The sequence below is a fragment of the Numenius arquata genome, chromosome Z, assembly GCF_964106895.1.
Source record: "Numenius arquata chromosome Z, bNumArq3.hap1.1, whole genome shotgun sequence".
Taxonomy (NCBI): domain Eukaryota; kingdom Metazoa; phylum Chordata; class Aves; order Charadriiformes; family Scolopacidae; genus Numenius; species Numenius arquata.
This window is the reverse complement of record NC_133616.1, coordinates 85,366,373-85,379,655: the sequence shown is the minus strand read 5'-3', so window position 1 is coordinate 85,379,655 and position 13,283 is coordinate 85,366,373. Positions and strand designations below refer to the sequence as shown.

The 13,283-nt window shown below is 57.6% G+C and overlaps 1 protein-coding gene across 1 annotated transcript; it reads right to left on the bottom strand.

The window, feature by feature from the left end:
* Window positions 1-1,533: 1,533 nt before the first annotated feature.
* Window positions 1,534-9,220, bottom strand: GRHPR (glyoxylate and hydroxypyruvate reductase). Its single transcript, XM_074166143.1, has 9 exons — window positions 9,125-9,220; window positions 8,897-9,027; window positions 8,408-8,480; window positions 7,859-7,975; window positions 7,251-7,339; window positions 6,464-6,568; window positions 5,167-5,302; window positions 4,385-4,515; window positions 1,534-1,772 (listed from the first exon to the last, which is right to left on the bottom strand). The coding sequence occupies exons 1-9, from the start codon at window positions 9,187-9,189 to the stop codon at window positions 1,651-1,653; spliced, it is 969 nt and encodes a 322-aa protein (XP_074022244.1). The 5' UTR covers window positions 9,190-9,220; the 3' UTR covers window positions 1,534-1,650.
* Between the last annotated feature and the right edge of the window lie 4,063 nt (window positions 9,221-13,283).

Sequence of the window (13,283 nt, the reverse complement as noted above, 5' to 3'; positions counted from 1 at the left end):
TGCCTTAGTCTTGGGCAGAAAACAAACAGTCTTGGGCCAACCCACAGCCATGGGCAAGTGCTGGCTGGGGACAGTGAAGAACAAGCTGTTCCTGCCCTCATGAGCACGGCTGGACGCTGGAGTCACTACGCAGGATCCTGCTGCCGATGGATCGTGGGCACATCCCCGGTAAAGCTGCAAAATTCCTTCTTGACCCTTTCCACCCCTGCAGCAGGAGGGTGCTGGGGGATCGCATCCAACACGCATGCACTCAAAGGGGTTTTCTGAGAAGCTTTAAATGTGTTAAATTCCTCCTGTCAGTGTCACAGCCATCTTTCTTTCCTCCAGGGGACCAATGTCACCAGGGTGCGCTGCCCTCAGACAGGGCATGGGGAGCAGAGGCAGGAGCAGCCCAAGGAGCAGCCACAGAATCACAGAATGATACGGGGTTGGAAGGAACCTCTGGAGATCATCCAGTCCAACCCCCCTGCCAAAGCAGGTCCACCTACAGCAGGTTGCACAGGAACATGTCCAGGTGGGTTTGAACATCTCCAGAGAAGGAGACTCCACACCCTCTCTGGGCAGCCTCTTCCAGGGCTCTGCCACCCTCGCAGGAAAGATGTTCCTCCTCGTGTTTAGATGGAACTTCTTATATTCAAGTTTGTGCCCATTTCCTCTTGTCCTATCCCTGGGCACCACTGAAAAAAAGAGCAGTCCCCTCCTCTTGACACCCACACTTTAAGTATTTATAGGCATTGATCAGATCCCCCCTCACTGGCTATGTCACCAGCTGGAGCAGAGCCTTGCCGGGCTGGACTGGCCGGGGGAGATGGGTTCCAGCCCCCGTTTACAGAAGTGGGACAGTCACTGCAGGAGAGGTGGAACCCCCAAAGTCCCTGGAATGTGCTCATCCAGGCTCTCCTGGAGCTAGAGGCTTGGCACCACTCAGGTCTCCCTTTGGACCAAGACGTGTCATTCCAAGTTGGGGAAGAAAAAGAACTGGGGAGGGGAACTCAGTGTGGGGTGTCAGAACCTCCCTGTGTTCATTCCAGTTTGCAACCCACTTCAGAGCTGTGCCCAGAAGAAGCTACAGGGACAAAAGGCAGAGCTGGATACACCAGGGGAGCCGTGAAAGCCTTTTTGGCTTTTCTTTAGGCACCCGATGAACAGAAACATCACACCCCGGCACCAATTCATCGTGGCCTGTTGATGCGTGCTTGGCAGCGGGCTGGCAGCAGCTCTCCTGCACGGCCACCTCTCCTCCCTCCCTGGCTACAAGCTCCGGTGTGGAACTTTCCGGCCCCGGCGGTGATTTCAGGAACCTGGCTTTGAGGTTGGGAGCTGCAGCAGCAGCTGGCCAGCAAAATATGGGAGAGTCCTGACACTGCAGCTGTTTATGAATTGAGGCCAAACATGGTCCATCGCCTGCTGAGTGCAGTGGTGGCACGACCACAGGACTCACAGCCCCCTGTTGTGTCGCCCCCCACATACCCAGGGGCTCCACCATGCACCCTGGGGGCACCCTAGTCTCAAACAAAATGAGCACAAAATGTTCACTGCATCTCTTTAATGGCTGTGGTGCAGTTCCCTCTCCTCTGCAGAGGTGAGGAGGCACAGGACAGGTCCCCAAGGCTTCTCCAGGGAAGGTAATCTGAGTCCTGGCTTTGTCCCTCAGAGCTGCAGCTCATGGGGCATTGGTTCCCCTCGCAGCCCGGCCAGCAGGTTGTTGGCTGCCAGCACAGCCATGGTGCTCCTGGTGGCGTACGTGGCGCTTCCAACGTGCGGCAGGATCACTGCAGGGGACAGGGAGGGTTACTCACTCATTTCTTACCTTCGCTGACCTCCTGCAGCCTCTTTCAGGGCTCTCCCCATGGGGGCAACCCAGGTCCTGCACCAGCCACCGCTCTGCCTGGAGCCAACATCGGACGTGGAGCATGAAACAAAACCATCAGTTGCTGAGGGCTGGAAAAGACATCTGATAGGTGGCCAACAGCTATTTTTGAAGTCCTTGAGGCCAGACAGTCAGCCAAGAGTGGATCCCTCTTTCCGAGTTCAGGCTTGGTGATCACTTTCCTGCATGGACTCAGTCGGTGGGAGATATAAAATACTACCCCCTGTGGCAGCTGAACTTGCAGCGGGATTTGCTTGCTGTTGCCTGACTGCCACACAGCTTGAGGAGGTTTTGCTCACTAATGGGCACGAATCAACATCTACTGGGGCAAGAGCCTGTAGATTGCTGTGAAACATCGCATTTTACAGACCTCTGGATGCACTGGAGGGACACATGTGGAGGCAAACAGCCCCCGCCGACCAGAGCTGGCACAGGCAGGGCAGGGATCGTCACCCACCCGAGTGAAAAGGCTCCTTTTGCACAATGCAAAGGAACGAGCCAGAGCTGCTTTAGTGGTAAATTGTTATAGCATCAGCAGAGGACAGTACTTGCCCAAGGCATGGGTAAAAGCCTGCACTGCAGTCTCTGTTTTATCATAATTTCTGCAGGCAACGCAGATGCCTGAACATCCGGCACGCCACTGCCCCAGGGGGAGAAGGTTCCCCAAGAAGGACTGTGGGGCCATGTAGGTCCTTTCTCCCCAGTGGAGAACCAGGCTGGTTCCCTGTGAGAGTAATGTCAGCCCTTCTTCCTCCTCTACTGACGCTGTGCTCCTCTGGCTGCTGAAACTATTTGGCAGTTTTGGTGAAATCTGCGAATAGTTTCAGAAGCCTCATCGAAGCCTCATTTCTGTGAAAGTAAACATATATGTATTTATTTGTGTATTTATATGTATTTGCTTTGTGTTGTTCCAGAGCTCTAAGATCTCTGAAGTCCTGCAAATATTTCCAGAAAGTCTCTGCTTTTAGCATTTCTCACACTGTCTACTATGGGAACCAAAGCAAACCAATAAAAAGTAGTTTTTAGCAAAAAGATAATCAAAGCCAACAGCTATAAACTTGTATTTCAGAAACAGACAACCAGTCATGGGCAGTTCCAAATTTTCATGCATGTCTCTACAGTTCCTTTTGGAACAGACTTTTCCTACTCCAAGAACATCCTTCCTGGAGAGAGGACACACACTCGCTGTTGGGAGGAGAGGAAAGCTCCCGGTCCTGCATCGCGGGGGAAGGGCCGGTCACTCACTGAGGACCACAGGAGGGAGGCAGTGGCCACCCCAGGAGCCGCCCCCAACTCATCCCAGCCTGTGGTGCCTGTGAGGATGGAGCTGCACTGGTGTGTGGCCAGGCCACGGGAAACAGCCCCCTGCACAGCCCCTCAGTCTGCAGCAACAAGGATCCCAGCAAAACACCGAGGGCTGCTCCTGTCCCACACCGAAACATCATCCTGCCCCCACAGCAGCTCCCAGCTTCTGGGGAAGCAGCAGCAAAACTAATAGTGACAGGCTACTGCCCTGGTTGCGGCTGCTCTGCTGGCAGCCCACCAGCGCTGAAGCACAAGAGTGGCCAAACAAGCCCGTTCCTGACTGAACCTCTTCACCCAACCCAACCTCCTCTGCAGAAGCCCTAGTCCTGGGACCAGCACCTTCCTACTCCCCTGGTGCCTGTTGCCACCCAGAAAATGGGCTGTCTGAGCTCACTGGGCGACCCTCTTGCCTTGGGCTGTCCAGTGGGAGGTGTCCCTGCCCAGGGCAGGGGAAGTGGAATAGATGATCTTTAAGGTCCCTTTGAACTCTAACCAGTCTAGGATCTATGATTTTATGATTCTAAGCCTCTGCTCATCCCATGGTGTGAGCACTTGCTGGCCTCTGCAGCTTGGGGAACATGGACGTCAGGACAAGGCCAGCACTGGAATGAACCGTGCTCCTGAGCAGGGCGCCAAGCCTGTGCCTGGCAGCCCCGCAGGGTGGGCTACCAAGCCAGTCCTGCAGCAGTGGCAGCGCTGCGGATGCCGAGATTCCTCCAGGCAGACTCAGCACCCAGCTTTGTAGACACACGGGAAGCTGTTCTCGCAGAGCATACGCCCAGGAGCTTACGGAACAACAGAGCTCAGTGGGACAAGAGCAGGGATTTGGTTTCTCATTCAGGCACCTGCTGGTATCAGACTCCTCTGTGAATTTCACCCCATGCCCCAGCCCACAGAATGGAGATCCATTGGGAACGTGTTAAAAATTGAGCCCATGTCAACTGCTTTCTGAGAACTAAAATACCTCCCATGCTTGTTTTACATCTTGTTGATGAGGTTCTTCCCACCTGGCAGCTCCCCGTGTTGTACGATGGTGACCTACAGTCTGCCAAATACACCCAATCTCCCTGTCCTTCCACATCCCAGTGCTTGTTGGCACCAGCTGGCTCCTGGGACTGGGAATCCCCATCCCACCATCTGGTGGGTCCAGGAAGCACCGGATGCATGGTGCTGGAGCCAAGCGGGGCCGTTGTCCCACCAGACACTCACCGCAGTTCTTGAGGGAGAGCAGGGGGTGGTCGGTGGGCAGCGGCTCCGGTGTGGTGACGTCCAGGCCTGCTGCTGCGATCTCCCCCTGGGCCAAGGCATCGTACAGGTCCTCCTGGTTGACCACGGCCCCCCTGGCACACAGAAGGAGAGGCCCACGCCACTGACCAGGGGCCCCACGGCCTCCCAGGGACACAGGGCCAGGGCATCGGCCATGCGCAACAGCCCGGGAGGTGGCACCCGGGTCCCCAGGGCTGCCCGAGTAGAACTCAGACCCCTCTGGACACAATGAGCTGCTCGGGCTCCAGGCCATGCGCCAGGGGGAGAAGAGCCAAGCGCAGCCAGCCATGGAGGAGGCGCAGCAGCCTGGGGCGTCCCAGGTGGACGCCATGTGTGGGGCTGCACGGGTTCTGCCCCACCACCACAAGACGGTGGCAGGAATGGGGGGCTACCACTGGACTCGGCCAAGGACCCCTGTCACAGCTGCCTCTGTCCCCAGAGCAAGGCTTATGGTAGTCACAGCCCTCTCCCAGGGAACCCCTCAGCTTCACCCGCCTGTCACCCAACAGTCACCCATCCATCCACCCCACTGGGCAGGGCCCTGGAGAGGAGACAGAGGCTTTATCCACCCTGAGCAGCTTACCTGGCTTGATCCCAAGGGACCAAGGGCTGGAGACTGCAGGCCCCATGCTGGGCAGATGGTGCCGGCAGCCGCGATGGCCGTACGTGCTGCACACAGTCTAAGGGATCCCCCTGCAGCCCCCAGGAGACTGCGCTGCAATTACCTGCTCGTGTTGACGAACACGGAGGTCTTCTTCATTCTGGTGAAGAAGTCCTTGTTGCACATTCCCTGGGTGGCTGGAGTCAAAGCGCAGGTCACCACGACGAAGTCCGACTCCTCGGCCAGCCTCGTGAGTGGGACTGAGTGGAGAAACACAGGTCACAGCTTTGCTCGGGGACCTCAGGGCACAGCCCACCACCCCCTCTGATCCCCAGGATTCACCAGCGAGTGCTGCTCTGGAGAGACGTGGCTGACCCTTCTCCACAGACGGGGAGACACAAGGACCAGCATACACCAAAGAGAAACCACGCACGTTCCTACAGACACTACTGCAGTGCTTTGTCTCACTTTTAAATTAAAATCAGCCCATTTGGGAATCTAGCAACACTTCTGCCACCTGGCTCAAAGGAGGCTCTGGTATGTATTTCCCACTCAGACAGCAAGGTAGGGCAGCAGCAGCTCACACCAGCTTTATCTCCCTCCACACAGTCCTACAGATAATGCCCTGTGCCACTTCCACTCCTGGGGGTGAGAGGAAAGCGCAAGGAGCAGGAAAAGTTTTGTCAGTGACTTTGTGCAAAAAAAGTACCAACTGGAAACGTGCTGGCTTTGGATTGAAAAATCAGCACTTGATGCACACCTTGGGACTCCAACAGGTCCACAGAAAAGTCCTGTTCGGCATCTCAGAGACATTCCCAGCCCTGGCTGGGCTGTGACGTTCATTTTAAAGCAGGAGGTTTAAAGCTGACATTTGTGTCCAGCAACCAACAGCTACTCTCAGTGAAGATCTGTGGTCCTGTCCCCTCCTCCCCACAGGACATCTCATACCCGTCCCATGGGGGATGCCCCGTGAGACCTTCCCCCCCTCACTGGGGCAGCGCCACTTTCCCCTCTGTGTCCCTTACGTTCCACCTCCTTGTGGGGATGAAACTAACTGGAAATCACAAACAGACGGACACGGAGAGAAGGTGAAAGGCCAAAGGAGCAGAAGTGGCCACAGTTCACGACTGTGGTCAGTTGGAGCCCCGGGGTGTCCATCCTCCTGGCCAGCACTGCGCAGCTCAGAGCAGGCAGGTTTCCCTCCCTGCCACCGCATGGGAGGTGTCTGGATCCACCATCCCCTCCTTTGGGGTCCCCACAGCGGTTCACAGTAAGGGGCCACCCGGAACTCCCAGCTCACCCCCTCCCTCCACTGTCCCACCCCCATGGGTGACACCCTCCCAGAGCCATCCCAGCCCACGCTGCCCTGCAGTGGACCACTGACCACCAACTGCCGCCACTGCTCTGGGCGCCTTCCTTACCGAACTCAGCTTCAAACTCGGCGGCGTTCTCCGGTTTCGGGCGACTGCCACTGTATAAAAACTTCTTGACCCCAAAGGGCTTCAGGCGTCGGGCGACAGCCTGTCCTAGGAGCGAAGCGAGAGAGATGTGTGTCCAGCCCCTGTGCCGGTGCGGGGTGTGTGGCAGGGAGAGACGCCAGGCTGCGGGCACCCATCAGGGCTCTCCACGCAGCCCATTCGTACAAGCTGGTGCTTGGTGGGGCTGGCAGCGCGGCAGCCAGCAGGACACATGGCTCCATGAGGGGCGGCTGAGGTGGGATTGCTCCAGCCAGGCTGCATCCAAGCCTGGAGCGTGGTGGGCATGGGACGAGGGGTGGGTGTCTTCTGCTGCTCCTCCAGGAGCAGAACAGCCTCCCAGCCACAGTGAAGCTGCAGAAAGGGAGCTGCAGGCCATCAAACCTACCTGAGGGAGCACACTGGGAAGTAAGGAGTAGCCACCTGCTGACAAAACTCCACAACTGAAGGGATGACGAGCACGTCACCTTGGACTTTGTCAGGGCATTTGTTTAACTCAAAGCTGAGGGGACGACGTCCAGTTTGCTGTAGCACTCAGAGGTAGTGCAACTGTTTGAACGCTTTAAAGGTCTAGGCCTGATGAGTCAAGATGGCTGTTTGGAGAGGCCAGCTCTCCTTGTTGTTCCCATAGATTTTAAAGAGGTGAGCACTGGGGACACCACCCTGGTTGAGCGTCCAAAATCACCTTGCCCTCGCTGGGGACACACAAACCTTGCACCTGACATGCACTTACCTATTCTCCCCAGCCCTATGATGCCCACGGTACTATCGGACAGACCATAGCCACACATCCATAAGGGCTTCCACGTTGTCCAGCCACCACTAGCAGAGAGAGCGAGGTAGAACCAGATGTCAGAGAGCAGCAGGGGAGAGCCTGCTCCGAGCCCAGCGCTGGAGAGCACAGTGCTGCGGGGGGCAGCCCCTCTGCCACGGGCGGATGATCTTACAACCAGCCTCTACAAGGTTCCTACTTCAGGTGACCTCGGTGGTCTCCTGCAGGAAAAGCTTGGACCTCTGGTGCGCAGCAGTGGCAGCCTCGGGATTGATTTAATTCAGGCATCACCAGCCACAGCCCTGGAGCGACTGCCGGTCAGTGAGCTCTGGCCAGTGACCTTTCATCTGTGTCCTACCCGAGGGGTCTGTGGTGGCCTCAAGTGTCCCCTCCTGCAGGCCCTCTACCTCACGCAGGGAGGGGAGCTCTGCCCCTCTCGCAGCCCCTGAGCAGCACATCTGCTGTCACAGAACTGCAGGAGACTCCACCTGGGCCTGCAAGACGCTTGGTGCAGCTCTGCCTTCGTCTGCCGGCGGCTCCCCCCGGGCTGCCCCCGCTCCCATACTCACTTCTTCACCTGCTCCACGGCCTCGGGCAGCCGGCGGCAGGCGGCCAGCAGCAAGGCCACCGAGAGCTCTGCGGTGGCGTCGGTCAGGACGTCGGGGGTGTAGCCCACGCGGATCCCTCTGCAAGGCAAGCACAGCTCGCCGGGGTCAACGCCGGCGACCGAGGGGCGCGACCTCAGAATTCCCAGGCAAGTGGCTGCCGTTACACCTCTTCCAGGTGTCTGCAGCAGCATGTGCAAGAGGACATCCCTTTGGCTCCTCAGCCCTTCCTCCAAAGACTGTTCTCAGCCACACCTGGGGGGATTATCCTGGCCTCACCCCGGCACCTGAAGGCTCCTCCAGCCCCAGCTGGGTTGGGGGTGACCCCAGCAAGAGGGAGGTGCTGGTGGCAAACCCCATCCAGCCCCACGCTCCACAAAAGCCCACCTGCCAGGCCCACGCGAGGTGACCTCCAGCTCTGTGGGACAAGTGACTGCTGAGCTCCGCCCTCCTTCCCTGCCGCCTCCCCCGGCCCTCCCCATCCCGCAGAGGGGCAGGAGAGTCAAGGCTTACCGCTTCTTGATTTCCTCCAGGGCGAGGTGGTCAAACCCCACCGACATCGTGCTGATGACTTTCAGGCTGGGCCCTGCAAGACACCACCGGCACAGGGCTGCCCTGTGTCAGCCGGGGGTCCGGGCAGGCAGGGGATGGGAACAGGGGGAGGGGAAAGGAATGGGAAAGAAAGGGAAAGCGGAAGAGTGGGAAAGGGAAAGGGGAAAGGAAAAGGGAGGGAGGGGAAGGTGCAAGGGCACGGCCGGGGGGGGGCAGGGTACGGGGGGGTTGGGGCAGGGTAAGGGGAGTGAGGGGCAGGGGGAGGGGCACCGTACGGGGGGTGGGGGGGCAGGGTACGGGGGGTGGGGGGCAGGGTGGGGGGCAGCGTAAGCGGGGTGAGGGGCAGGGTACGGGGGGGTTGGGGCAGGGTAAGGGGGGTGAGGGGCAGGGTAAGGGGGGTGAGGGGCAGGGTACGGGGGGTGGGGGGCAGGGGCCGCAGCCCGCACGCACCGGCCGCCTCCAGCACCTCGCGGTCGATGCGGTCCGAGAGCAGGCAGAGCAGCCCCCGCTTCCCCGCCACGCCGGCCAGCAGCTCGGCCCGCGGCACCGGCTCCTCCGAGTCCCACTGCTGGACGCGGCACCTGCGGCGGCAGCGCGGCCCGTCACCGGAACCCGCACCGACACGGGCCCGGGCCCCGGCCCCAGGCCCGGCCCGCCCCGCCCCGGCCCCGCGCTCACCCGCCGGCCTGCGACAGGACCCGCAGCCCCTCAGCCGGGATCCGCCGCGTCACGAACACCGCCATGGCCGCGCCGCCGGCCCGGCCCGACCCGACCCGCAGCGACCCCGGGCGGCCGCGGCGGGGGCGGGGGGCGGCGGGGGAGGGAGCACGGGCGCGGGGCGGGCCGGGGGCGGGCGTGAATGTACACACGCGGGGCACACGTGAGATACGCACACGCGGGGCCGGCACACGTGTGCGCGCGTGCAGTGCACACTCAGAGCACACACAGGTTACACACGCAGGGTGCACGTGCAATGCACGCGTGCAATGCAGGCACACAGGTTACACACACGGTGCACGCACGCAGGGCACGCATGGAATACACACACGCAGGGCAGGCACGTGTGCACGCGTGCAATGCACACACGGTGTGGATGAAGCCAGGACGGGTCCGTGTTCAGGCTGGGGGTGGGCCAGCAGCTTGTCGTGGGAGCAGATGGTAAACCATTGTAAAGTCTCAGGGGTGGGTTTCCCCTCGCAGAGGGCTTTGCCCACTGAGACCATCAGCACGTCTTTCCTGGGAACCAGCTGGTTTGGAGGCCTGGGTGGGCGCTGGCACAATGTGCTGTGCCACCGCCTCCACCTCCAAGGAATGCATCCCGCAGTGCGGCTGCCCGTGGCAGCACCCATCCTGCTGTCGGTGCTCGGGGGGTGGCAGGACCCCAGAGACCACAACAGCCAGGTCCTGCAGGTGCTGCTGGTGGGGCTCCCTTGAAGAAGCCGCTCCCCTCACAGCCTGCAGCCCCCCGACCAGCACAGGACAGATGTCCCCAAGCCCAAGTGATGGCCACAGGAGGGAAAGGCTCCTGGCCCTTTGAGCCGCTGGGGAAGCAGGGTCTGTGGGTACCTGGACAGCCTTGCCTGCAGGTGGGCATCCCTCAGGCTGGGACCCTGACAGGAACGTTTAAGTGTGGGAGAGGGGAGGGGTGGATTCCATCACAGAGTGGGAGGTTGGACCTTTCCATAGGCCTTTCAGACACCAGTAGCTCTACAGGACTTGGTGGGGAGACTGCAAATCCCAAGATGGGGAGCTCTGGTGGATGGCAGTGGAGACCTTCCCTCTGTTAGAGCTCACAGATGTCGGCATTCAGAGCACGGCTGCCACCGATCTGCCTGCCTGCTCTCTTCTGCCAGCTGGCAGGGGACTGAAATCTGCAAGAGTCCTGCAGGGCTTTTAAAAGAGTTTTTAAACCTAAGATGATGTTTTAATAAAATCTGGCTGGATTCTTACAGATGTCAATGTGCTGGTGGCTCACAGGAGCCGGGCAGGCAAACAGAAGGAGAGAACAACCTCTGTGTGTGTGTGTGTGTGTGTGTGCGCGCGTACACACAGGTACACATGCCGATGTGGAGACAAAGCAGCCCTTGGGGCAAGGTACACATGCACACACACATACACACACACATATGTGTGCATATACATTTGCATATGTTTATTTGGGTTCCTTTCAACTTTTTTTCAGATTCCTTACAACATCAGGGTATTACTGTGAGCTCTGCCATCTCGTCCAGAGCTGGTAGAGGGGCTACTACTGAATATTGCAAACTGTGACACTGAACCGTGTCCATCATCATGGTGATAATTTCATACCTTTGTACAAGAAGTACAGCTGTAATACTATAATGTGTAATGATATATAATATCATCACCAATTAGCCAAGAGCTTGGTAATCTAAGTAACCAAGGTGGGATGGGAACTGCATCAACCAGCTTTTAGACATGGCTTTGTGCCATTTGTGTCGTTGAAGCTGCGTTGGTGATGACCTGCACCGCTTTTTCTGGGAGATGGTGGGTTTCTGGACTGGCTGATGATACAGGGTGATGGGTCCTCCCAGATTCTGTTTTGCTGTGATCACCCAACTGGGTCCTTGACCAGAACTGTTTTCTGAGCTCTGACCTATTTCACTTCTGTCTCCTGAGGCATCATTTAAGCACTTCTGTCTCTGCTGGCCAAGGGGGCATGTAGGAGTCATGATGATACACGCTACTGGGACCCAACCTGTGTCTCTAGGCAGAGTGTACCTACTCTGAAGCACGAGTGAGAAGGTCCAGCCAAGAGGAACAAGCGACCAAACTTGCAGCTCCAGGAACAGCATTCATCTCCCAAAGGTCCCTCTGTTCAGCTACTCGAGGAGATGCTGCAGAGCAGCCCTGTCCTGACACATCACCCCACAGCAAGGGTCTAGGCTGAGCTGGTGGCCTAGCTTCATTGACGGAAATGGATTGTCACCTCTAGCAGGCAGCTGATGCTACAGGTATTGGGTAGTGTTTTGGGATGAGAGTTTCCACCTCAGAGCCTTCAGGGACTACTTTGAGAGGTTTCCGTAGGCAGAGTAAAGCCTCTCCCAGTGCTAAACAGACTTTGCTTGTTAATAGCCAGATTTCAATTTGCTGGAGACCTGATCTGGGTCTGCTTTATGATCACAAAATGAACACAGCTAGGTATGGGGAGGGGTGGGGGAGAAAACAGCACAAAAAGAAGACATGAGCTTGTATGGGCAAGTGGGATAAAACAGGTGTGTTATCCCTGGGAATGAGCACAGGGTCATACCAGTAAAGAAAACACATCCATGGATGTAGGGAAAATGGAGTTTAATGCCCCAGAATATCTAGCCAGGTTCCTTCTGCTGTTCTGCAGGCTTGTGCCACGCGGGAGATGTGGATGGGCTGCAGCACACACACTCCAGGAAGGTTTTGAGTTTAAAAAGAGGATGTTCTGCAGGCAGAGGCTGTGATTCCTGTCTGGCAGCTTTGATGTGGCCACGGGGCAGAGCATGGCTGGGTCACCATGGTCCACTGTGCCAGCCCTGCTGGGAAAACAAAGGGTCTGTTAGCTATGGGCTTCTTCCCTGTCATTGCCCCGGGAGATAAGAGCCTTCGTTATCTGATGGAACCATTAACAAGAGAGAGCAGAATGCACAGTACTCTAGTCTTAATGGGAGTTTTATAGCAAACTTGGAGGCCAGGGACTTACAGTACTTTTCTCTGCCACAAATCATCTGTGCTATATGAGGTATCACCTTATCTAATGAGACTGTACTCTACTGTTGGGATTTTCCTTTATCATGAGCATGTCTGCTCACACTGTCAGTATGTTGTCAGATTATGCCAGCAGAATCCATTTTATTTTGTAATAATTGCTTGAAGTTTATTTTATTTTATTGAGCTGGGTTACCAGTAGAGCTGACATTGTATCTCCCTCCCTGATCACGTAAGGATTTGTGTCAGGAGTATCTGCTCTCCAGCGTGACATCTCCGTGCTAATCTGGTGGCGCAGTGGCTGCAGGGGTTCCTCTCTTCCTCCCACTGCCCTTCCTGCTCGTCCCGGTGTCGCTCCCTCGGGGACCTGCTGGTGCCTCGTGTTGCCAGAGCCAGCACGTGGCAGCGGCAGCAGCGCCTGGCCAGTTCCTCCAGTGGCACCAGTACCAGCAAGGGGGAGACCCCCACAGAGGATTTATTTACAAAAAAACCCACACAATGCTGGCAAAAGTGTGCTTTTATTGATACATTTAAGTGGATAGAGCACTGTCTCCTTTGTTGTCTGGCTTCAGATTCAAAGTCTTTACTACAAATGTGCAGAAGCCATTTCCTCGTGTGCCCTGGCTTGTCACCACCATCCTGGGCCACCGTCTCCAGCTATGGGGCTCTGTGTGGGCTGCTCAGTGAATACACCCCGTGCACAGTCTATGATGCCTCAGAAAACCACTGCTCAGTGGCAAGAGCCTGTGACAAGACGATGCAGGCGGGGAGAAGGGGACATGCTCTTCCCTGCACGCAGCTGGCCGTCAGCTCCAGTGGGACGAGCCCAGCCTCTCCTGCCACACCTGAGGATATTTTGCTCCACAGACTCAGCCCTGCGCCTCTGGATCACGTCACTCCTGTAGTTTGGTGACAAAACCCTTTTGCATCACAGGAACTGGTGGCAGCCCAGCCCTACGTGCCTGTTCGCTTCACGGGTCACAGCCCACCGGGACAAGGAACTGGCTGCCTCTTGGAAAGACTTTGCCTCCTCAGTCCCTCCGGAGGCAGGGCCACTGTCAGTTCTGTGCTCTCACACTGCATCTTACGGGGGTCCTCTGTGGCGGGGAGCAGCTGGGAGCCACAGGGGCACTGAGGC